General features: G+C 49.5%; 1 protein-coding gene across 1 annotated transcript; it reads right to left on the reverse strand.

Moving 5' to 3' along the window:
- Window positions 1-2571: 2571 nt before the first annotated feature.
- CHMP6 (charged multivesicular body protein 6) lies at window positions 2572-20879 on the reverse strand. The gene is made up of 8 exons (XM_054978882.1): window positions 20796-20879; window positions 17603-17712; window positions 15163-15250; window positions 12553-12639; window positions 12381-12446; window positions 10251-10334; window positions 7897-7951; window positions 2572-5264 (listed from the first exon to the last, which is right to left on the reverse strand). Exons 1-8 carry the CDS (start codon window positions 20856-20858, stop codon window positions 5212-5214), a joined length of 606 nt encoding a protein of 201 aa, XP_054834857.1. The 5' UTR covers window positions 20859-20879; the 3' UTR covers window positions 2572-5211.
- Between the last annotated feature and the right edge of the window lie 3380 nt (window positions 20880-24259).

Consider the following 24259-nt stretch of genomic DNA (forward strand, 5'->3'; position numbering starts at 1 on the left):
AGCCTACATACTGCTTTCAGTCAGGTTTGTGGCTTGCTAATATGTACCACCCACATTTGAAAGAATGGATGCTCTATTTGATAAAGAACGAGGGTTGCTGTAAGAAAAAAATGTTGATGCCTGCCGGTGCCTTCCACACTGAGTGACTGGTTAACTTAGGAATGCTTCCTGCAAGGTCTATCTGACAAAGGCATCCTCCAGCAAGCTATTCCCTTCCCAACAATATATGCAGATTAAACAAGGTCAGAGAAAGATGGAAATTGCTACTTCCTCTGGCCAGAATCTTTGCAGTATTTGCAAGGAGGGAAACCAGGGCTCATTTTGAGGGGGAACACGCAGGAACGCAGTTCCAGCACTTCGCCAAAGAGGTCACATGTCAGGTGGCCCTGCCCACCTGACTCTGGGTCATTTTGGGCATTTCGGTCTGGATTGGGGCGAAAACGGCCCGGATCGGGCCTCTGATGGGTGGTGGATCACTCTCCCGATCAGCAGCGGCCCAATCTTGACCATTTTAGGCCCCTTTCCAGCCACTTTCAGTCCCTTTTTGCCATTTTGGGCCCAATTTTGGCCCTGGTCAGGATTGGGTCCAAAACAGCCAGGATAGGTGATGTAAGGGGTGTGTGGCATATGAAAATCAGTTATGCTAATGACACACTTCTAGTGATGTCAAGGGGCGTGGCATATGCTAATGAGTTATGTTAATGAGTTCCTCTAGCTCTTTTTCTATGAAATGACCCCTGGGGAAAACTACTTTTGACAAGAGCTTCCCCTGAAGTTACTCTACATACAGGGCTGGTGCGTCCATAGAGGCCAGGTAGGCGGTGGCCTCAGGCGCAAGGGCACTGGAGAGGTGCCAGAGGGGGTGTCGGGGGCGGAGGCACGTGCCGCGGAGCTGGCGTGGCTGGCCCGCAGCTGCTGCAGCCAGCCAGCCCCGTGCCGCCACCACCGCCACCACACGCCCCCAGCCGGGCGCAGCAGCTACGAGCCGCTGCTGGGGCGGCGTGTGGAGCTGCCTTTCCCTGCCACCCCAGCCATTCGCCGGTGAATGCCCCCGGGTTGCGGCGTCATCGCACGATGACATCATCGTGCAGTCTGTGGCGCGTGTGGGAGGGTTGCCACAGGCGCCAGAAACCCTGGCGCCAGCAGTGTCTACATAGCACTTCAGTGCGATCCAGTTAGCTGGAAATACAGGGCTGAGAGGAAATCAACACAACGAGGCCTGAGAAAGACCACCTTGGATGGAAACTAGAAAATCTCAAGAACGGACGGAACAGGCAGCATCTTCTGCCATTAACACCGCAGGCACCTTCAGTGGTTCCCTCAGTTGTTTACCAGGGACAGATGAATGCTGCAACACTGAACAAGAGTTAAGGAGCAAAGAACCTTTAGCTCACTTATGAAATAGAAGCCTGTGGCTTAAATCCCAAGATTGTTTTCCACAAGTGTGGACTTTCAGATCAATCTTGAGGGTTCCCTACTTTCAGATCAATCTTGAGGGTTCCCTACTCGCTACAAGCAGCCATTCAGGAAGCTCAGGGGGAGGGAGATGTCAGCAAAGTCACCCCCCACCTCTTCTCCTGGTCACAGCGGCTTCCACTGATAAAAAAGCACCTTCAGATTCAACACTAGAGTTCGCCCCAGAAAATACAGAAATGGCCACTTTGGGCCACATTAGAGCAATTTCCTCTCCCCCCACTTCTTTCTCCTGTTAGCCCCATATTGTGCTAGGTTGGCATAGAAACTTCACAGAAGCAGTTACACAATCGCTACTAAATAAAGAACTCCTCCTCAGGAGGGTTGTGCAGGCCACAAGGGATGATGGGTGGCTGGCTCAGTGGAGGGTGGGGGGAAAGGAGCCCACTCACGTGGAGTCAAAGGCAGCCGCGGCTCCCGGAGGATACAGCAGTGGGTACATGCATTCCCAGCCAGCCACTGCTAAGAAGAGACTGCTGCTGCCTTCTGGACAACTTTTGAGCAATGCTCCATTTAGAGGCACCGCTACTTGCAAACGGCAGCTCTATTTCAGACTGCACAACATGGATGTATTCCTCCAGATGCCTAAAGGGGAAAAGATGTTGCGCTTTCTCTGAGGTTTCCAGTCACTGGAGGATGCTCCAAGTGGAGCAAAGCTCCTTGGAACAGAAGAGTTCTAAATTTGGAAACGTAAAGCTCAAGGTAGCCCCCCCCCAACCCACCACCCACAGCACGGAAAGCCAAGGCTGGCTGGCAGTAACACTTTTAGGACCATGTTTTCTGCAACATGTTGGATTTCCAGAAAAGCCACATCAGATCAGATGCTACAGTGTCTGGATACTATATTTACTAGCTTAACAATATCCTGGAGTGATACAGCAGCTGGTTAACAAACCATCAGTCATCACTACCTTTTGCGTACGTGCTAGGGTTGCAGAGCGGCATTAACTGTCATCTCTGCAGCCGGCGCACCTATTCTGAAAGACCTTTCTCCCCAGAGGCCCAGAAATCTCCCTAGTAACCCAACTTGCAAATACTTCCAGGTCCCGAAGAACATGGCCCCATTTTTGCCACAGACCAAGACAGGAGGCTAGAAGCAAATGAGTCAGAAACACTTTATTGTTACTGCCTGTACTGCACCTGCTTTTGCCTCTGGTACTCGGGGTTCAGTCCACGAGAGAGAGAGAGCGAGAGAGAGAGAGAGCGAGAGCGAGTGAGAGAGAGATTCTGTTCATGCATGCAAATTGGAGTTGGGCGCTTTTGTGGAGGCAGGATGACAGCTTGAATTCCACCTGGCTTCAAACAAAGAGGGCACCCCACCGGGAAGTCAGGGGAGGTCAGCAATTTTGGTAGGTTCAGGGGCTGCTTTCAGAGAGCCCTTTTCCCCACTGCAGTGCTGTCTCCCCCAGGGCCAGCAAACACCAATCTTCACAAGAGCTTTTCCTTTCCTGTTATGTACCAGCAGCGAAGGAGAAAAAAAACCCACACTTCTTTCCGCTCCCCCAGGTAACAGGGCTGAGTTGTTAACTGGGCCCAAAGGAGCTTGCTAAGGATCCCCATAAGCCAGCTGAATGTTAATTCAGTGCCCAGGGGAAAAGCCTGATGTTTCTTCCCATCCGCTATTCCGTTTCTTTAAAAAGAATCAATAAAACCAACCCAGAGCAACTAAGAGGTCGAGCAAAAAGGGAGGGGGGAGTAGAGAAGAAATCATGTGTTTCTTCTACGATAATGGAACAGGCAAGGACGTGACTGCCACCTGGTGGACATTGTGAATATAGGGTTACGAAATCACATGACTTTCTCACGGTTAGCACTCTGGTATTAAGCCTGGCTGAACGGTGCAAAGACCAACGCAGCAATGTGAACACAACACCATTATAAAACAGGTAGGATAAGTGGACCATCAACTCAAGGGAGATCTAACTCGCTACTCAGCCATCTGGACTTTACTCACAGCATTTGGGGGAAGGGGGTACTACAGATACGGCATTAAGAGACATCGTCTACAGACTAGCAACGAAGCCCTGGCGGGATGGGCTGCCTCGCTTGAGCTTCCTGCCGCGGCACGTCCTCCAGAGGGATGGGACACCATGCCCAAGCTCCCTGCTGCGGCGCCCCCCCCCCCCCGGGAGGGATGGGCCACCTTGCTTGAGCTTCCTGATGCGCCAGTGCCCTCTGGTAGCACACCAGGATAAAAAGGGAGTCCTCGCCAATATGGCTTGCCTTTTATATAACAGTACAATGGCTGGTAACAGAGAAGCCACCAGGAGGAGAGGGAAGCAGCCAGGATGCCTTCTAGCAAGTGACCAGGAGGGTGAAAACCCATTACAAAAACATCACAATCCAAGATGACCGACTATGCTACTTCTCTTGTTTGGCATGAACACAACGATACAATTCTATGTGCCGATTAGACTTTAAGAGAGGATAGCTAGGTTCAGCTATAAGCTGTGGGCTCCAGAGAGCAAAAAGGTGGAGAACTTTACTATTCTTACGTATTGCCACAGGAACGTTTTGACACCCCATGACCCAGCTCTGGCCTATTCAACCACACATCCGCAGAGGGACAAGCTGCGCAATCACAGCAGATAATGTTGATATGAGCATCGCTGCATGCCAGATGGCTCTAAAAGATGGAGAACTTGAGATACGGCCCGGGAGGTTACCAACTGCAAGGGTAGCTCAGGCCAGAGATTAAGGGGGCCTGAAGTCATGTGGTCTACAATCAAGTCTTCATCATCCAGGCAGGGCAGCCAGTGACACCACTGAGTTAACTGGGATCCAGCCCCTTCTAACATTCAGGAGAAAAAATAATAATTCAGGTCTTATATAATTAAGAGGAGGGAAAAGACGTACAGCCCCATACGGGTAGCACTGGCTCGCCGTGTTCCTGACTGCATCTTGCAAGCAGAGGAACAGTAGATACAGCAGACAGCTCTCCCCACCGCAAAGGTTAAGGTGCCTTCAGTTTCCACCTAATGCGGAGATGCAACAGTACAGGGAGGGCAACAGCCATCAAGAGGCTGCTTTGCATCTATTCAGCTTCTTTGTGGGGTGTTTGGATATGAATTCTTAACAAGCATTTTAGATCACCCCAGCCGGAGATGGGCCTTCTGTCTTTTAGAGATCCAGCCCAGCAACCTGGCTTTGCTTCCTGCTGCCCAAGCACACTTTGAACATGGGAGGCTCACATGGGTTAGCACAAGAAGGTATCACTACCAACAGAGATAATACTCTCATCTCAACACCAAGCAAGTCTAATAGGCACCAACCCAATGTTGGGGAAATCCATTCCTGCTAAGAGAATCCACTCAAAAGAGCCAGAGAACTGCACAAGCCAGAAGTTCTGTAATGCGGCAGAAAAACGTATCACTGTTCATAGCGCCCATCAGCTCAAAAAGGCATCAGGGGGCACAGGCGGTTAAGCAAGAGGTTGGTGCCGGCATCCAAGGCAGGTCTGCAAGCCAAAATCTGCTCTGCAGAAAGCATTTGGCTTCAACGGTTTGAGAGTCACCGTTTAATCCAGTGTTTCAAGTTACAAAAAAGGAGGAGAGATCGCACTACAAAAAAAATCATCTTGATATAGGAACCATAACCAGCTGCAACTTCCATTCTGCGCAGGAAATCTGCTCCAGCATGGCTGTCTAGTGCCAGCGGGGCACCATGGGGGGGGGCCTCTCACACCCCAGGCAGGCTGGGGTTCCAGGGTCCCCTGCAGGGATCTCCCAAGGAGCAGAGTTATGATGCGGCCACCAATTCGGGCTTTGGCTTGACTCTGACGGGTGACGGTTCTAAGAAGAGAGAAAGCAAGAGGAACAAGTTAACTTCATTTGACCCCCTCTGGAGGAGGAAAAATCTTCTAAATTCTGACCCATGACTTATCTTGACCTTGGATTAGTGTAAAATAGTAAAAAGTCCAGTAGCACCTTTAAGACTAACCAATTTTATTGTAGCATCGGATGCATCTGATGAAGAGAGCTGTGGTTCTCGAAAGCTTATGCATCTGATGAAGAGAGCTGTGGTTCTCGAAAGCTTATGCATCTGACGAAGAGAGCTGTGGTTCTCAAAAATGTATGCATCTGACGAAGAGAGCTGTGGTTCTTGAAAGCTTATGCTACAATAAAGCTGGTTAGTCTTAAAGGTGCTACTGGACTCTTTACTGTTTTGCAAACCACAGACTAACACGGCTAACTCCTTTGGACTGGTGTGTGTCTTGAACCGAGCTTTCCTGTTCCCAGGCCTGGCATACTATCTGGTTCCCTTCCCGGAAAATTGAGGGTTGGGATCAGGAGGCAGATGTATTTTGCCCCTGCAATCATATGCTCCCACAACATTCCCCATACAGTGCTTGAAAAGATCCCCAGAAATATGGTCTCGTTGAGAAAAGATCTTACATTTCCTTGGATATTTTCCTGACTGGCTGCATTATTAGCCAAGGAACAGAGCACACATATGGTAACAGTTCAAACAACTCTGCTGGCTAAAGACTCATCAAGTAAAAAGAAAATGGACTCAGTGCTGTGCCAATCAAAGGCCCCTATCCCCCCACAACCTGAGCCTGGGCAGGGCAGCTCAACAGCTTTACTGTTCAGTTGACAGCCACCACGAAGACCCCTGCCCTCCCAAGCAAGGGAGGTAGAGGCCATGGGAAGAGATTTTGCTGTGGGCAGAGACGGACGAAACGGGCGATGGTACAAAGGGACCATTATTCCCCTGTGTGAACAAAAGCTCCCTGTGGATTTTTGTAAATCATTTCCTTGTCATGGAAAGTACTGAGGCTCGCAGGTGCCTGCGTCTGCCCTCCCAGCCAGAAGGATAAATCACATTGCGAGCTTCCATCATGTAACCTTAACAGCTAAGAGGCAACTTGTTATTTTTGTGTATCACTCTGTGATGAGTATGGCTTTTTTTTTTATTAGAAGATGATGACACGCAAGTTCCTATCCTTTCTGCTGTTTCTTTTTTTCGGGGGACGGGACAACGTCTCAGGTTTTTGGCACTAATGTTACAGAATTAAATTAAATTAAATTAAACTCATAAACCAGAGCAGATTCATACCGGGATCCTAACATTCTATACCATGGAAAATTTGGGTTCCTCGCCCAGTTGCTTGTCTATACCAACTCAAGCCCATTCTGCATGAGATCCCACAAACCACCTCATTTCCCTGCACATTTCAGAATCCTGCTCCTAAAACCGAACACACAGACAGGTGGCTGAAAAAACCAGGAACAGCATGGCAGTACAGAAGCGGGTGGGAGGCAGGGACGTTTCTAAACGAACTCAGCACCGTAAAAATATTACCTACCGGTTTTTCACAATACTGTGAGAGGTGCTTTACTGGAAGAAGCGAGTGCGCACGTGTCATGAAACTAAAAAATTACTGACCCACCTTGAATCATTCACTCCAACCTTCCTACCACCCAAATGAGAGACGGAGTAGCCAAAGGCATGGGGTAAAGGACGAAGCTACAAATCAAGGGCTCCCTGGTTTGAAACTGGCTTCTGCCATGAAATCAACGCATTAGGCCAGCCCCCTCTCATCTCAGCCTCAGGCTTCCATCTACACTGTGGAGATTCATGAGAGTGATCTCTTGTATGTACCGAGCTGCAGCAAGGATTTCAACATGAGAAACCCTCTGAGCACTCCCAAGTGCTAGATAAATGCCAAGTAAGATTATTATTAAGTAGGTTCTGGTAGGGCAGAATGAGCACTGGTGGGGCAAGGGTGTCATGTCTGTAACCCCTCCATCCATGTCATTGTTCTAGGGGATGCTAATTGCTACTACTGTGTTTTGATTTCATATTGCAAATGCTATATGCATCACTTTCGTTGCCCTCTCTCCCAGCCTGAGAACACAGCTGTGTAATCTTTCTCTGAAGCTCACCGAAATGACCTTGTAGTGTCTGAAATGTTACCCTTTCTTTCTGTCTTGTCTAACTGATGTATAAACTCCAGCAAAAAGTTCCCAGACTTCTTCCCGCTCAAAACTGGTGGGGTTAGGGAGGAGGGAAAGGTTTGAGTATTTAGACCTGTACTTTCCTCAAGCCTCTATTCCTTTCAAGGAAGCTGTACTGCTTAGAGTCTTCCTTGCTTCTAAGTAACCCTATGGACATATATGTATGGAAATGATCTGATTTCTCAATAAAAAGCCACTTGACCAAGAACCTGTGTCTTGCTGCAATGGTCCAGGGATCTGTCTGCCATATCCTGTCATCTGTAGCCTGACAAAGGAGAGGCCATTAAAATAAGGGTACTGATAATGCTTAGAGTGTCTTATGTACACTTGCCATTTGCACAGCGCCTGCCCCACCTCTGCGGGCGGTGACACATTTGATGCAAACAAGCTTATGAAGGTCCCACCCAGCTTTGCATAGCAGGAGTATCATCAAGAGAGAACAGCAGAGGGGAAAAAGCTCTACCTGGAATCTTTTCTGGGAGGGGCTCTGAGGGAACTTCCGGAAGATCAATCTGCTCCTGTAAGAAGAAGCCAGGGCACACAATGGCATTAATATTTTGTGACAGACAACTTTAACCTGTAACTCCTTGAGTCACAGGAAATGGTGCTACCCTGCCTGCCCACCTCCCCCATCCCCAGCGAAGATATGGCTGAGAGCCAAGCTACAAGTGGCGCCTGACACAGGTAGGACACTTGTCAGCTTCCCTCAAGTTTTGATGGGAAATGTAGGCGTCCTGGTTTTACAGCTTGGCTCTCCATTACAGCTGCCAGACCAGGATGCCTACATTTCCCATCAAAACTTGAGGGAAGCTGACAAGTGTCCAACCTGTGTCAGGCGTCACGTGTAGCTTGGCTCTGAGCTTTAGAGTTTTGCTTCTACATCACACAAGGATCTTAAAAGCGTTTAGCTTCTTTGCCGGGCTGCCAGCTTAAGCATGCTGGCAGAAAGAGGCTGACCTGGAAAAGACAGCAGTGTCAGTCTGCAGCTCTTTCACTCACAGGTTCTGACAAGCACAGGTAATTTTCCTGGCAGGTAGCACAGCACAGCTCTCACTACCGCACAACCGTACAGGAGCTCAAGGTAAGGCAGGCGCTTAAGAGGATTCACTGGAACCCACCAACCCGTAAGGCCAATGATCAAGCCCTCTTGCCTGACAAGTGGCCTGAAACCAACTCTATCCACCTCCACAAGTGAAATCACCTGAAACGTATACAAGCAAATGCAACGCACAACCAAGCTGTTTTCAGGTGTCAAGCTTTCTACCCATGTGGCATCCAAATAATCATCAATGCAAGTGAATTTATCTTCCAAATGACTCACGAATAAGTTATGATTCTACTAGATTAAAGCATGACTGAGACTTCTCACCCTAAAGAGCTCGACTGTGATGGCATTTCGCTGCCTAAGGATTGCTTCTGTGTCAGTTTGGTGCAGTGGTTAAGAGTGCAGGACTCTAATCTGGAGAGCTGGGTTTGATTCCCCACTTCTCCGCTTGAAGCCAGCTGGGTGACCTTGGGCCAGTCACAGCTCTTTCAGAGCTCTCTCAGCCCCACCTACCTCACAGGGTGATTGTTGTGGGGATAATGATAACATACTTTGTAAACCGCTCTGAGTGGACATTAAATTGTCCTGAAGGGCGGTCTATAAATCGAATGTTATTATTATTATTATTCACCAGCACAGCCGCAGGGGCTCTGTGCCCTGCTTGGTTGGACTAGCCCTGAATTTTCTACCACCTGGCACCTCCCACCCAGCTTCCAGCAACTCCTTGGCATATCAAGGACATTTTGAAGCAACTGCACCTACTGCCTGGGTCAAGCCCCCACTCCAGAGGTCAAGCAGAACACCGACATGTTTTGACTGTAAGTCTACCTGCACCCACCTGGGAGCCAAGGCCACTGATCTCAACGCTGAACAAATGAGCAACAGGATTAGCCTGCACAACAACTAAGCTTCTCCACGGCATAATTCACTTTAATGAGTATGCATCATAGTTATCCCCAACGTTATAGTTATGTGGACCGGAAGTACGAGCAGGAGTACCATTTACAAGGCACCTGGTTGCCAGTGGTAACTAGATCTGCTCCCAGGTCTCTGACTTACAGCGCATTCCACAGTCTAGCCGTTAAAAACGGACATGCTGAGTTCAATGCTTACTGAACTCTCATCGGTTTTCCAGCCAGCATCCCTCCTGCTTTGTTTTGCAAAGATCTCTGCTTTGGATTGTTTTTGTGCCAATCAAGACCCAGTAGATTAAGGTTAACAACTCCATCAATGTACTGTCCGAGTCGTGCAAGCATGTCTCAGGAAGTAATTTTTATTTTACTTTCTCCCTTGCTGCTGAGGCTGAGGGTGAAGCAAAGGTGTGTATAAATAGCTGTTTGCATTTCTTGCAGAAGTTACACTGCTTTCAGAGAAAACAGCCTGAAACTGTCTTGGTATAAGCGGTATAATGATATACGGCCATCCTGCCCGTGTTAATTAACAATGACCTGGATAAAAGTGAAAACTAGGTGCAATTATTCCATAATGATGAAGTATGCGAACGTGTTGTTCTATCAACGCATGAATTCTACTTGGCCAGAGTTATATTCAGCGGAACATTAAGAAAGCAAAACACAATAAGACGTTAAGAATATGCAACCTCTGGATCTGGATGATTTCTCTCACGGCTCAGAAAACAAATGCAGGCAGCTACAATTAAGATCTCTCTGGGCCAGAACGGCATCAGCGGCCAGCTCTATGGGATGGGGGGGGGGGGATATTCCTCCCAGGTCATGAAAAAGTCACCACCCAAACGCAGGATGAACACTCACCTGAGTGATGGCATCTAATTCTGCTAAGATGGCATCTTCATCCTCTTCCGTGAAGATGCTGCCAGCCAGCATCTCATCTATTTGCTGTGAAGGAAAAGGGCACATGGACTAAGGACCGCCACCACAACAGGAAACCCACACGGGCTGCAACCAGAGAATCCCTTCCTGCCACAAGGAGCCCCGGCGGGAAGGCGCTTCCTCTGTTCCAGCTCTACATCTCTGGAAAGATCCCTTAGTGCTCTCCCTGTACTGCTTGAGAAGGTGGATGACGGGTTACTTGATTTTGTATCTGATGGTTTAAGAGGTTAGTAGCCCATTTGGTACTTACTGAGGGTCGCTAGTCACCTAGTGACTATTTATTTAGCACATTTTTATTATGTTGCGGCTACAAAAGGCCCCATGCACCTCTTTAAAAACCAAATATGCATTTTGAAATTTAAAGGGGGGGGGGGAAGAGGCAAGAGAGGTGTAAAAAAGTTTATAGAAAAGTAGTTTCACGGGCAGGTTTACTAGGCCCCAAAATGAGCAAAGAGCTGTAAAGGATCCCACACTCTGAACTTCAAAATAAGTGAACCAAGCTTTGCTTCATGTATTCATTCCAACTGGAGTTTACAAAGCTATACTCTGAGCTGGAATTACAGTGCAATCCTAAGCAGTGTTACACCTTTCTAAATCTATTGCAGTCAATGGGCTCAAAAGGGTGTACCTCTGCTGAGGGACTGCACTTTTTAAGACAACAGGAGGGGCTCTGGAGGTCACAGAAAACTCATTTCCAGAAACAAGTCATCCCCTGGTGTTCCGCTCCCTTTGATTTCCCACAACAGTCTGGTTCTAGTTGCTAACAATACATGCATGTACTCAAATTCGCTGCAAGCAAAAGCCATGTCTAACGTGTTTTAAGCCACATGGCTCTTTTTATTTTAATTTCACATGCAGTATTAAGCAACAGTCTCTAGACGACATTTGCACGCAATACGCAAACACAAAAATGTCTTCTTCCTCAATAAGGAAGTTAGGCGGCCACCTGAACCATCAAAATCAGTGGAATGATGGGATATGTTATAAATGGGGAAGCCCCTCAGCAATATTTCACAAATCTGGCTGATCCCAGGGAAGCTGTAGAAACCGTGAACTGGTAGCTAGAGGCAGTCTTGGAGTGGATGCGAGCGAACTGACGCTTAACCCTGCCAAGACGGAAGTGCCCCTGGTGAGCAAAGTCTGAGACTGGGATTTAAGATGTCACCCATCCTGGATGGGGTTGCACTCCCTTGAAGGAACAGGTCCATAGGATGGGGGGGGAGGGGGCTCTCAGACCTAGGCCTGATGCTGGATAAGTAAGCTGCAGCTGTGGCCAGGAGTGCCTTTTACCAGCTTTGACTGGTTAGCCAGCTGTGGCCTTTCCTGGACAGAAAAGATTTGGCTGCTGCAGTACATGTCCAGGTTACATCTAGAGTAGATTAGATTACTGCAATGCACCCTTTGCGGGGCTGCCCCTGCCCCTGAAAAGTGTCCAGAAGTTTCAACTGTTGCCAGGATATCGACAGGAGGGAGTCATAGGGATCATACCACTGTTGCTGAGGCTGACCTTTAAAACCTTATATAGCTTCGGACCAACATACCTGAACAACTACCAACTCCATTACAAACCTTCTTGACTGCTACGGTCATTTTCTGAGGCGCCGCTTTGGTTGTCCCCACCTTCTGAGACTAGGTGAATGGCAACCTGGGAGGGCCTTCTCGGTCATGGCACCAAAATTCTGGATCTCCCCCTCCCCCCCCCCCAAGAGATTTGCCTGTTCCTTTCTGCTGCCATCTTCCACTAGCAAGTGAAGACTCGTTTGTTTCAACTAGTGGTTCCTCAACGATTCCTCTTTCCTGCCCTATGTTTTCATGGTTGTTTGTGTTTGTATAAGTTTATTATAACTTTGCTTTAAGCATGTGCTTTTGTTTGATTTTAATAGTTTTTAAGATGTGTGTTTTTATTATTCGTTTTTTTTATTACGTTAGCCACCAGGGAGGCCCTGATGAAGACAGAAAGGTAGGGTATAAATTTTGTAAATAAAATAAAATATAAACGAAGGGTCCATTGTTTAGGGAACTTCTAAGATGACACATGAAGGCAATACATACTCTCTGGTACTCTACAGCTTCTTGGGTTTCATCCATGATCCTTTCCACTTCTTCTATTGACATAACCTACGGAAGAAGAAGTCCAAATCACATGAAAAGCAGTATGTCAGAAGAGGCATACAACAGCCTGCGTTCAATTTTGAACAGCCCAAGAACTCCAAGGGACACCTACCTGGTGCATCTTATTTAAGCACTCATTGCCAATTCTGAGGCCCTCGATCACTTTCATCTCGATTTGGGTGAATTCAATATCCTGGACCTGGGAGAAACAGAAGCCAACGGAGGGATCAGATATTCTAACGGGCTGCACGGAAAGTAGACAATTGCAGCTCGGATACGGGTGTGCACTGCTCTTTCCATCTGACACCAAAAGCAGCCAAGATGGGGCAGAAAGAACAGGCTTTGCGCAATGGAAGCGCTGCGTCTATACAAACCAGTGACGCGTTTCTGGCCTCTGCCCAGAGACAATAATGTTGTGCCTGCACCACACAAGTCAGACCCTCCCTCTCATGTTTACTGCTTGGCTGCTGTTTGTCAGAAGGGGAGCCTGGAAGAACGGGTTGTGCACCAACAAATACAATAAAATCCAGGTAATCTGGGTGTTAGGATGACAAAAAAAATCCAAGATCCCTACTATGGGGGAAAGGTTGGGGTGTGTGTTGGAGGGGGCATTTTTAAAGCAATTCCTACCAACTTTTCAGAAAACCTACTCCTGACAGTCCACTAAAGATCTCCCGAATTTTAGGAGGATTGGACCTCAGGGTCCAATTCTATGAGCCTCTGAACAGCCACCCTCCCTTTATTCCTACGGTGAAAACATTTCCAAGGCTTTGAAACGCCACGGTTTGGGATCCTCTGGTTTAACATCACCCCCCTGCAAACTTATTGTCAAATCAGAGAATCCCAGTGTCGAATCAGAGAATCCCATGGAGAATCCCCTTAGTGACACAAGGGGATGGGGGGGGGGGGGGAAGCTGGTCAAGCTGCAGTTTTTAAAAAGCAGCCAGAGGTGGCAGCTTGAAGGGGCTCTTTCGGAGCTTGCGGGGAGCAGAATGAGATGGGAATCAATTCTGCCTTTGCCTCCCCCATCCCATCAGTCTCATGCTGCTCTTCTGCAGTGGTGGGGAGCTTGTGCCACTGCCCTCTCACTCAAGTTGTTGCTGTACCTCTGCTGCAGCTGCCTGTGGCCAGATAATCTGGCCCAGTGAGTCCAGGTACCTGGATTTGATCCAGGGTCCAGGCATGTGATCCAGCTTAACCGGATCGGCATAAATCTGGCTTTTTAAGATGGTTGCCAAACCTGGATCACACACCCCTACCTGGAAGCACAGCCTGCATCTGTCCACAGACCACATCCAAGGTAAGTAGAACAATGATACTGGATGAGGACCAGGCTGTATCAGTTGTAATGGAAAATGCAGTAGGAACGCAGCCATACAAACCTTTCTGTTAAATTCTGTGTACGCCTGCTCATCTGCCTAAGCAGCATTCCAGGCTGTTCAGGTCTGTGACATGGGCTGCTCTCATGTATGGACATGCCACTCTTCCCAGAACAAGACTGTATTACAGCCCTAACACAGACACTGCTAGAGGATTCTTGAGGAATGAGAACCTAAAACTTAGGCGAGCTGCCACAGATTCTAGTGAAATGAGCGTGGTGGAAAGTCAAGGAACCTCAAAAATGCAACCCTATTGTCTTTAGGCAAGTGGAATACAGTGGAGAGGGTCCATTTTTTTAACCATCTACGCTACACTTGGACATTCACTTCCCTAAAGAAGAGCTTAACACTTTACTCACAGCACTGAAAGCCAAGCAATGCCCCCTCCCCTCCCCGCAACACAACCATGATATTGATCTTATTCTTCAGTACAAGAAATCAGAAGAAGATTAAGACTTGGAAGAGCAGCTGTGAAGGATCCAGAGAAGATCCTTAAAGATGTCTCTCTGGGCACCAAGATCAAGATAATTCAAACTATTGTACTCCCCATTGCCATGTATGGATGTGAAAGTTGGACAGTAAAGAAAGCTGACAGGAAAAAAATTGATTCATTTGAAATGTGGTGCTGGAGGAGAGTTTTGCGGATACCATGGACAGCAAAAAAGACAAATAAGTGGGTACTAGATCAAATCAAGCCTGAATTCTCCCTAGAAGCTAAAATGACAAAACTGAGGCTATCATACTTTGGTCCCATCATGAGAAGACAAGAGTCTCTGGAAAAGTCAATAATGCTAGGAAAAGTGGAAGGCAGCAGGAAACAAGATGGCTTGACTCAATAAAAGAAGCCACGTCCTCCAGTCTGCAGGATCTGAGCAAGTCTGTTAATGATAGGACGTTCTGGAGGTCTCTCATTCATAGGGTCACCATAGGTTGGAGGCAACTTGACCGCACATAACACACACACTTCAGTGCAAAATCTCATTTGTGGTAGGTTGTTTTAAACCTCAAGCATCACCCCTCTCCCTGCCAGCAGAATCCGCAGTGGGCAGCAGAAGAAGTGCCTTAGACAGATCTGAAGGGGCAGGTACAAGCGAGGGCACGTGAGTCCTCTCATGCTGCATCTTCAGCCCAACCCATCTCGGGACCACAGGCAGCCACGGCACTGGCACGACAGGCGACACCTGCTCCAAGCCAGCCTCCCATTTTGCCACCACCTGCTTGCTGTCCCAAGCAGGCCTCGGTGGTTAATTGGTCCCGGTTAGATTAATTAAAGGCAGCTGCACCCCACCTCGGAAGTCATGAAAACAGGGAGGACAGCCATGAACAGCCAAAGGCTCACATACCATGCGCTCCAAGTTGCTGATTTGGTTGTCTGTTTTGTCCAGCAGCTGTTCTTGATACCGCTTTTTCTTCAGCAGCAGTTTGGCTTTTCTAGATGGAGAGAAGAGCACAGAGGGCAACAAACAAAGACTTTTTAAAAAGCACGATCTCAAAGCCTCACACTTTACTGGATCATAACAAAACTCCATCAAATACAACGTTCTGTGCTAAGGTGCCAACAAGTTTCTCAATTTTTAAGCTCTCCCTGCCCTCCCAAAGGAGACACAACTCTCTAAAAATCGATTGGCTGTGTCCTCTTTTGTTCTCAGCTAAAGAGCCTCATCTGCCTGCACTTTTTCAGAAGCTCTTCTTTCACCATTTTCATTTTACTCGCCTTTTCCACCATTTACCTTTTGCTGCACTACCGTCAAGATGGTGGAAACCAGAGCCACGCACTGTAAGCACACTATAGACTTTAATATCATGGCATGATATGTGCTCTTTAATTTTCAGCTTCACATAGTACCAGATAATCACAGAGACTTGATGCTAGGTATCTTGCGGCATTACTGCAGCAGCTGCTGCCAGGCACATACAACTGCCCCAAGGCTCAAAACTGAATCAGCTGTCAACAAAGCTCGGGCTACAAAATGGGTTTCAGAGTCCTTACAGATCATATGTTCCACACCCCCATCCCCTGTTCAGTGAAAAAGATTACAATGCTAAAAACAATTGCCTGGGGCGGGGGGGCAGGGGAGGCCCAGCCCCTGGCCTTGCCAACCTGGTCCCCCGCTGGACTCACCTTCCAGTGGTGTCAGGCAAGCCAAGGCTGCCAGCTGAGCTGACGAGACAGCACGGCCTGTGGCCGAACCAGGGTGTGGCATGAAGGCCACCAGCTGGGCCAGCACTGTAGCATGGCTTGCAGCCAAGAGGCTTGGGAGCCACTGGGGAAGCAGTGGGGGGCCACCAGGCATGCCGGCGCAGCAGTGTGGCTGGGGGACACGGCCCAAGCCACCAGGACAACACAGCAGCCAGCAGGAACTCCAGGCTGCAGGAACGGCCGCGGCACTGGAGGCTGCAGGAACAGCGACGGCAGGCCATGCAGCCCAGGCCATGCTGACGCGGCAGCAAGAACACGCTCATTGGTGTGGGCCAGCCAGCCCCGTCCTGCAAGGTGGCAATAGAGGCATAGGGAGGGGCCCAGGGCGGCCCCAAGCCCCAGGAGAGGCCAACAGAGGCGGACAGCCCTGGCTGTCACTCGGGAGGGGGCAGGTTAACCATGGACAGGGCGAGGTCTGGGGGGGGGGAGGAGTCTCTCCTAGAAAGGCGATTTAAGAGTGAGCAACAGGGTGGCCAATGAGGAGTAGTTGGGAGTGGATACGAGAGAGCATGGCAGGCAGAGAGACAGAGAACGTGACAGAAAGAAGGGCAAGAGCATACAAAGCTATCCCGGGGCGGGGGGGGGAGGGAGCGAGGGTGCAGCCAACCCCCTCCATTCCCTCATTTCTACCTACCCCTACTCTGCACTCAGCTCAGCGCATAGGCCATCCTGGAGGGCAGGCCTCCCTCAAGCTCTGACAACGACCCCAGTGAGAAGCCTGACAACAGTGCATGGCAAATAGTACAAAAATGCACAAAGTCAATTTTGGTTGTAGAGTTAAACATCTTTTAAGCAAACACCCACACACAGAGTCAAAAGAAAATTCAGCTCTGTTGCATTTGGGGCTTCTTGCAGCCTCGCAAACCGCTCTGAAGAGGAGCACACGCCATGTGAGCCGTCATTCAAAAGAAAGTGCAGCGCCTGCATAATAAATAGATCTGTGCTCAAAGGACAAACAGTCCATCAAGGAAAAAACACTAGAACTACCATCATCACCCACTAAAAAAAATTTCAAAGTTCAACCATGCAGTTTTAAACCATCTTTCTCAACTTCTTTTTGGGAATACTGCCAGTGTTGCTCTCCAATTTACCTTCGAGTGAAGACACCCACAAGAGACATTACATACGCAAGATATTCCCTTCCCCTCTGACCTATTATAGAACCAGAGTAGTTAGAGCTTTAACTGAAGCAACAAGTACGTTCAAGGCTAAAAATGGCCAGTTCAGACGTTCTTCTATAGCCTATTCCTCAAGACAAACTCGTTTCGATAAAGTGGTTGAGACAAGTTGAACATGGCAAAGATGAAAAGAGCAAGAGTCCAGTACGACCAATAAGACTAACAAAATTCGTGGTAGGGTATGAGCTTTCGTGAGCCGCAGCTCATTTATAGCTTCGCAGCGGAGGACTCTACAATCACAGAACCACTTTTGGATATTGTGGGATTCACAGCTATGGAGATGATATGACATTCTCCACTCAAACACATGCCGGGGGTAGTTGAGGCGAAAAGACCCTGACCCTCTGAACTGACTTATCAGGACACCTCCAAGTGAAAGGATGCAAACAACTAATCCTCACTTACTCTTTCTTGCCATCTTTCAGTAGCTGCAGAGCAACTGTTCTCTCTCGCTCCAGCTGCAGAGATATTCTTTTCTGATACTGCTTTAATTTGTCCCGCTGCTGTTTCAATTGCTAAAAGACAAAGGAAACGGGCAATTAGAAGGTGCGCTGCCAAGGTGTAGCATTCGGACCACTGGAAAGTCACACCAATACATCCCTTTTAAGCAGATTCAACTACAGCATCAGTAATCCTGTTCGCGCACAACCCGTTTGCGTTGTCAGTAGTTTGCTGCGCGCAAGCAGTGATAAAAGCTGTACTTGATGCTGTGCAAAGTTAAGCACAGACTCATCATCTGTTCTAGTACAACACATCTTCCAGTAGCCCTACTGAAATTCAGCCCTACACAAATTCAGTGTGTTTCGGTGTACATACATACAACCTGCATGTACAAGCTTACACCCTGTTCATAAGAAAAAGCCAATGTGCATTCAGTTTACAAATGAAACCGGGGACCAACACCTGGAAAAATGTAGTTTCATTAAAAGTTCAGCTGAGCATACAGTGAATGGCACGTGAGAATTATTCGACGCCTGTATAAAGAAAAATGAAGTGTATGTTATACATTAATTGTATGTATGTTCATTGTAACGGGTGAACATGTCTAGTATAGACATGTCCTTTAGAGGACGTGTCTTCTGCTGCTTTCAGGTGGCAGTGGGTAGTGCTGGTTTTTAAAAACCAATGAACATCAGACAACTTTCAGGACCTTCAAAATGTGCAAAATTGTACACTGCAACCCTATGCAGAATTACTCCAACCGAAATCCGCTGAAATCAACAGGATGAGATTATTCAGCAGAAATCAGTGAAGCAACTTCTAACAGGGATCAATCATGGACGCCTCCACCTGATGTAAAAAAACGACAATCTGAAGACGGAAATAGGGCTACTTAAGAACTATATTATGCTAGTGACCATGTCTTCAACAGTGTTCAGAGAGAGGTTTTAAGAAGCTTTATGAATACAGAGCACAAATAATTGCACTCCCTTGGCACTGCTTCTGATACCTGTAGGTAGGGTTTTTTTTTCTGGGAAAACAGGTGGTGGAACTCTCAAGAGGGACATGAGGAAGAAACACATGGGATTCTTTGAAATAATATTATTTTCACGCACTATTGCTGAGTATTTTCAAGAGGTGCCGGAACTCTGTTCCACTGCGTTCCCGCTGAAAAAAAGCCAGCTGAAAAAAAGGTATTAGGAACATCCTAAGCGTTAGACTGGTTACTTCTGATATGCTCCATAGTAATTTTTTACACTGCTATCATCTATTACTTGGATGGCTCTAAAATAAAAATCAGGCTTAACTATTACTGCTTTCTTTTCTTTTGGTGGCTTCTAGAGGACAAAGGCAGTAAAACAGACCCCACCCATTACTCTGTGATGATGTTTATTTGCATCTTCAAGATGAGACAGCAATATTCAACCTAGCAACAAGAGCGGAAAGATCAGCCAAATCCCACATGCTGTTCTGAAATCTGGAATTATTACAAGTTCACATACTAGGCCAAACAGTAACACTAGGTGTATGGAAAGCATAAACAGAACTGAAAGTGGAAGTAATTGTTTGCTGACCAAAAGGGATCGGGAGAGTAAACAAATGAACTGTTAAAAATTAAAAGGTTCTTAACATCACACAACAGAACTTGTAGCTGTTAAAGAGTCACTTGGCTAATGGGCTTTGGTACTTCAACACATGAAGCAATTGCTGCTCCACAGACTTTACAATTGCATGCCTCAAAGTTGCCCAAGAGAAGCTTTGCACAGAGTATGCATCGCTTTGTGGACAGAACAGCCACCGTGGCTTCTTTATGAGGCTTTTTAATAAGTAAGATTTTTAATGAGTAAGAGTTTATAATTATTGTCTGTGAGTTAGTTCTTTTATTTTCCAAATTGTAAACTGCGCTGAATCAGATAGTAATATGTATCCAACCACCAGTGTACTTTGTGTGGAGCAGGACTTTCTTGCTTCCCCCTCCTACTGCAGCCGAGGCCCCCAATTTTTGCACCTGGACAGTTACTGGACCCTCAGAAGACAAAGTGGGGGTGTTCCCAAGCCCTGTGTGTACATTTCAACCACATCCTATGTAACATGCTAATAATTTTTTGCAACATGTTGCTGTTTGTAAAGTATTCTTTGTCTGCCTTCCACCTGTGTACAGCAGCCAACCAGGAGTATGGAAGAGATGTTTGGGGCTGCCCTGCTGGTAAGGAACCCCAGTTCTTCAGAAGAACCCCTGCATTCTAAGCCTTAACAGCTTTGGGAAGCACATTTCATTCAGTTTGCAATGACTGGGATTCCAATACTGTTTTGCTTAGATTTTCAAGATGGGTAGCTGTGATAGTCTGCCTGTAGCATTAGAAAAGAGCAAGAGTCCAGTAGCACCTAGAAGCCGAAGAAAAATTGTGATAGGATATGAGCTTTCGTGAGCCACAGCTCACTTCTTCAGATACCAATCGGAGAGTATCTAAAGAAGTATCTGAAGAAGTGAGCTGTGGCTCACGAAAACTCATACCCTACCACAAATTTTGTTAGTCTTATAGGTGCTGCTGGACTCTTGCTCTTTTCTACTGCTTAAATTTTAGCTGTTTTGGGTAGGTTTGATCTTTGAGATGTCAATGGAGGAAGAATGAATAATTTCTTTACAACTGGACCTTGATCCCTTTAGGCTTTGTAAGGAGCAGGGTGGCATACAAACTTCTTTTCCCAGGAGTATTATATGTTCATTTCTCAAAAGTGACAACTTTCCCCCAGTGTACTCAGGATAAGAAGAGCTTCGACTCCAGAGTAATAAAGCAGAGCATGAAAAGTTCTTCACAGCCTTCACCCCCCTCAAGGGGGCCTTGTCACACCTGTCTTACCAAAAACCCACTGGAAGGAGAGTCATACGAAGAGCCCGGCTGACTTAGACCCCCAGCCCAGCATTCTCTTTCCTAAAGCGGCCCCTCAGGTGTCCTCCGGAAGAGCAGAGCGACCCACGCCTCTCGCTGTCGCGGCCCTCCGCAGCCCAAGTGATCCGGAAGGTAGACTACCTCTGAACATGGAGGCTCTATTCCGCCCCCTTGGAAGCCGTCCGCCGTCAAATCCTCCCAGGACCAATCCCACCCGCGGCTCCACGCCCCGCCCGACGCCGGCGGCCCCCAGCCGCCGTCCTCACCAGCACGGCCTTGTCTTGCTCGGTCACCCGGCTCCGCCGCTTGCGCCCGAACAGATTCCCCATCGCCGCGGCCCCGCCCGCGCGGCCCCGGCCTACATTGGCCCCGCCCACTACGGCGGCCACCAGGGCTCGAGTCTAACCCAAAAGCAAACGCATAACCGAAGCCGGTTTTTCAGGCGACGAGCGCACGCAGCCAGAGGGGGTGTGGAGCTGGGCTTTGGAAAGGGGGTGGGGCTTGTCGCCCAACAGACACGAAAGAGGACCAATCGGAGAGTGCCCAAACAGGCACCATAGGAGAGTGCCCAAACAGGCACGAAAGAGGACCAATAGGAGAGTGACTAGTTCAACGTCAAGGTTTTCGGTTCAACGGCTGGCGTTTCCTGTGTCTGCCATCTGTGGGCGCTTCAGAAGGGCGAGAGCCATTGTAAGCGCTCTGGGCTTTCTGAAGAGGCAGCAGATTTCAACTTTTTAAAATAATAAATCAAGTATTAATATTTTGACTTCTTTAAAAAATAGTCTTGTATCTTATAGTTGAAAAATATTGCCCCCCAACCCCTAGCTATTTATTTATTTGTTGTTCCAAGCAGTTTTCAACTAGTTGCCCTGAAAGGCCCATGAACAGGGCATACGGGCCAAGGCTTTCTGCTGAGGTTGCCCCCTCAAGGGGATGTACTAAAACGAATGACAGGATTGCCCATCGGAAATAATAGGGGGAGGCTTGAATGCCCATAGGAAATAATGGGAAACTGGAATGCCCATTGACTTGCATGGGCTCCATTGAAACACATTAGAGCAAAAAAAGAGGTGCAAAGAAAACGTGGAATGGATTTTGAAGGAAAGTGTCTGGGCTCAGAGAACCGGTTCTGGGACTGGATTGACAGGCCCCATGCTGGAACGACGGCCCCTGGGTGTGACAGAAGGGCTCGGGGACTGGAATGACAGGCCCCAGACTGGAATGACGGCCCCTGGGTGTGCCAGAAGGGCTCTGGGACTGGAATGACAGGCCCCATGCTGGAATGACGGCCTCTGGGGGTGCCAGAAGGGCTCGGGGACTGGAATGACAGGCCCCTGACTGGAATAACGGCCCCTGGGTGTGCCAGAAGGGCTCTCGGACTGGAATGACAGGCCCCTGACTGGAATAACAGCCCCTGGGTGTGCCAGAAGGGCTCGGGGACTGGAACGACAGGCCCCAGACTGGAATGACGGCCCCTGGGTGTGACAGAAGGGCTCGGGGACTGGAATGACAGGCCCCTGACTGGAATAACGGCCCCTGGGTGTGCCAGAAGGGCTCTGGGACTGGAATGACAGGCCCCTGACTGGAATAACGGCCCCTGGGTGTGACAGAAGGGCTCGGGGACTGGAACGACAGGCCCCAGACTGGAATGACGGCCCCTGGGTGTGCCAGAAGGGCTCTGGGACTGGAATGACAGGCGCCTCAATGGAATAACGGCCCCTGGGTGTGCCAGAAGGGCTCTGGGACTGGAATGACAGGCCCCTGACTGGAATAACGGCCCCTGGGTGTGCCAGAAGGGCTCTGGGACTGGAATGACAGGCCCCAGACTGGAATGACGGCCCCTGGGTGTGCCAGAAGGGCTCTGGGACTGGAATGACAGGCCCCTGACTGGAATAACGGCCCCTGGGTGTGCCAGAAGGGCTCTGGGACTGGAAAGACAGGCCCCATGCTGGAATGACGACCCCTGGGTGTGCCAGAAGGGCTCTGGGACTGGAACGACAGGCCCCATGCTGGAATGACGACCCCTGGGTGTGCCAGAAGGGCTCTGGGACTGGAACGACAGGCTCTGTGCTGGAATGACGGCCTCTGGGGGTGCCGGAAGGGCTCTGGGACTGGAATGACAGGCCCCTGACTGGAATGACGGGCCCTGGGTGTGACAGAAGGGCACGGGGACTGGATTGACAGGCCCCATACTGGAATGACGGCCCCTGGGTGTGCCAGAAGGGCTCGGGGACTGGATTGACAGGCCCCTGACTGGAATAACGGCCCCTGGGTGTGCCAGAAGGGCTCAGGGACTGGAATGACAGGCCCCAGACTGGAATAACGGCCCCTGGGTGTGCCAGAAGGGCTCTGGGACTGGAATGACAGGCCCCAGACTGGAATGACGGCCCCTGGGTGTGCCAGAAGGGCTCTGGGACTGGAATGACAGGCCCCAGACTGGAATGACGGCCCCTGGGTGTGCCAGAAGGGCTCGGGGACTGGAATGACAGGCCCCTGACTGGAATAACGGCCCATGGGTGTGCCAGAAGGGCTCTGGGACTGGAATGACAGGCCACTGACTGGAATAACGGCCCCTGGGTGTGCCAGAAGGGCTCTGGGACTGGAATGACAGGCCCCAGACTGGAATGACGGCCCCTGGGTGTGCCAGAAGGGCTCTGGGACTGGAATGACAGGCCCCTGACTGGAATAACGGCCCCTGGGTGTGCCAGAAGGGCTCTGGGACTGGAAAGACAGGCCCCATGCTGGAATGACGACCCCTGGGTGTGCCAGAAGGGCTCTGGGACTGGAACGACAGGCCCCATGCTGGAATGACGACCCCTGGGTGTGCCAGAAGGGCTCTGGGACTGGAACGACAGGCTCTGTGCTGGAATGACGGCCTCTGGGGGTGCCGGAAGGGCTCTGGGACTGGAATGACAGGCCCCTGACTGGAATGACGGGCCCTGGGTGTGACAGAAGGGCACGGGGACTGGATTGACAGGCCCCATACTGGAATGACGGCCCCTGGGTGTGCCAGAAGGGCTCGGGGACTGGATTGACAGGCCCCTGACTGGAATAACGGCCCCTGGGTGTACCAGAAGGGCTCTGGGACTGGAACGACAGGCTCTGTGCTGGAATGACGGCCTCTGGGGGTGCCGAAAGGGCTCTGGGACTGGAATGACAGGCCCCTGACTGGAATGACGGGCCCTGGGTGTGACAGAAGGGCACGGGGACTGGATTGACAGGCCCCATACTGGAATGACGGCCCCTGGGTGTGCCAGAAGGGCTCTGGGACTGGAATGACAGGCCCCTGACTGGAATAAAGGCCCCCGGGGTGTGCCAGAAGGGCGCTGAGACTGGAATGACAGGCTCCTGACTGGAATGACAAGCCCTGGGTGTGCCAGAAGGGCTCAGGGACTGGAATGACAGGACCCTGACTGGAATAAAGGCCCCTGGGTGTGTGCGAAGGGCGCTGAGACTGGAATGACAGGCCCCTGACTGGAATGACGGCCCCTGGGTGTGACAGAAGGGCTCGGGGACTGGAATGACAGGCCCAGGGTGTGCCAGAAGGGCTCGGGGACTGGAATGACAGTCCCCTGACTGGAATAAAGGCCCCTGGGTGTGCCAGAAAGGCGCTGAGACTGGAATGACAGGCCCCTGACTGGAATGACCGCCCCTGGGTGTGCCAGAAGGGCTCGGGGACTGGAATGACAGGCCCCTGACTGGAATGACGGCCCCTGGGTGTGACAGAAGG

Source organism: Eublepharis macularius, chromosome 4 (assembly GCF_028583425.1).
Source record: "Eublepharis macularius isolate TG4126 chromosome 4, MPM_Emac_v1.0, whole genome shotgun sequence".
NCBI lineage: Eukaryota > Metazoa > Chordata > Lepidosauria > Squamata > Eublepharidae > Eublepharis > Eublepharis macularius.

What these genes read in the sequence shown, in the direction of transcription:
- CHMP6 (XM_054978882.1), bottom strand. Translation starts at nt 20,858, where the DNA reads ATGGGGAATCTGTTCGGGCGCAAGCGGCGGAGCCGGGTGACCGAGCAA. An exon ending in GCTTAAATAAGATGCACCAG is followed by an intron (nt 12,447 to 12,552) that starts GTAGGTGTCCCT and finishes CTTCTTCCGTAG; the next exon opens with GTTATGTCAATAGAAGAAGT. An exon ending in AATTAGATGCCATCACTCAG is followed by an intron (nt 7,952 to 10,250) that starts GTGAGTGTTCAT and finishes TTCTTCTTACAG; the next exon opens with GAGCAGATTGATCTTCCGGA.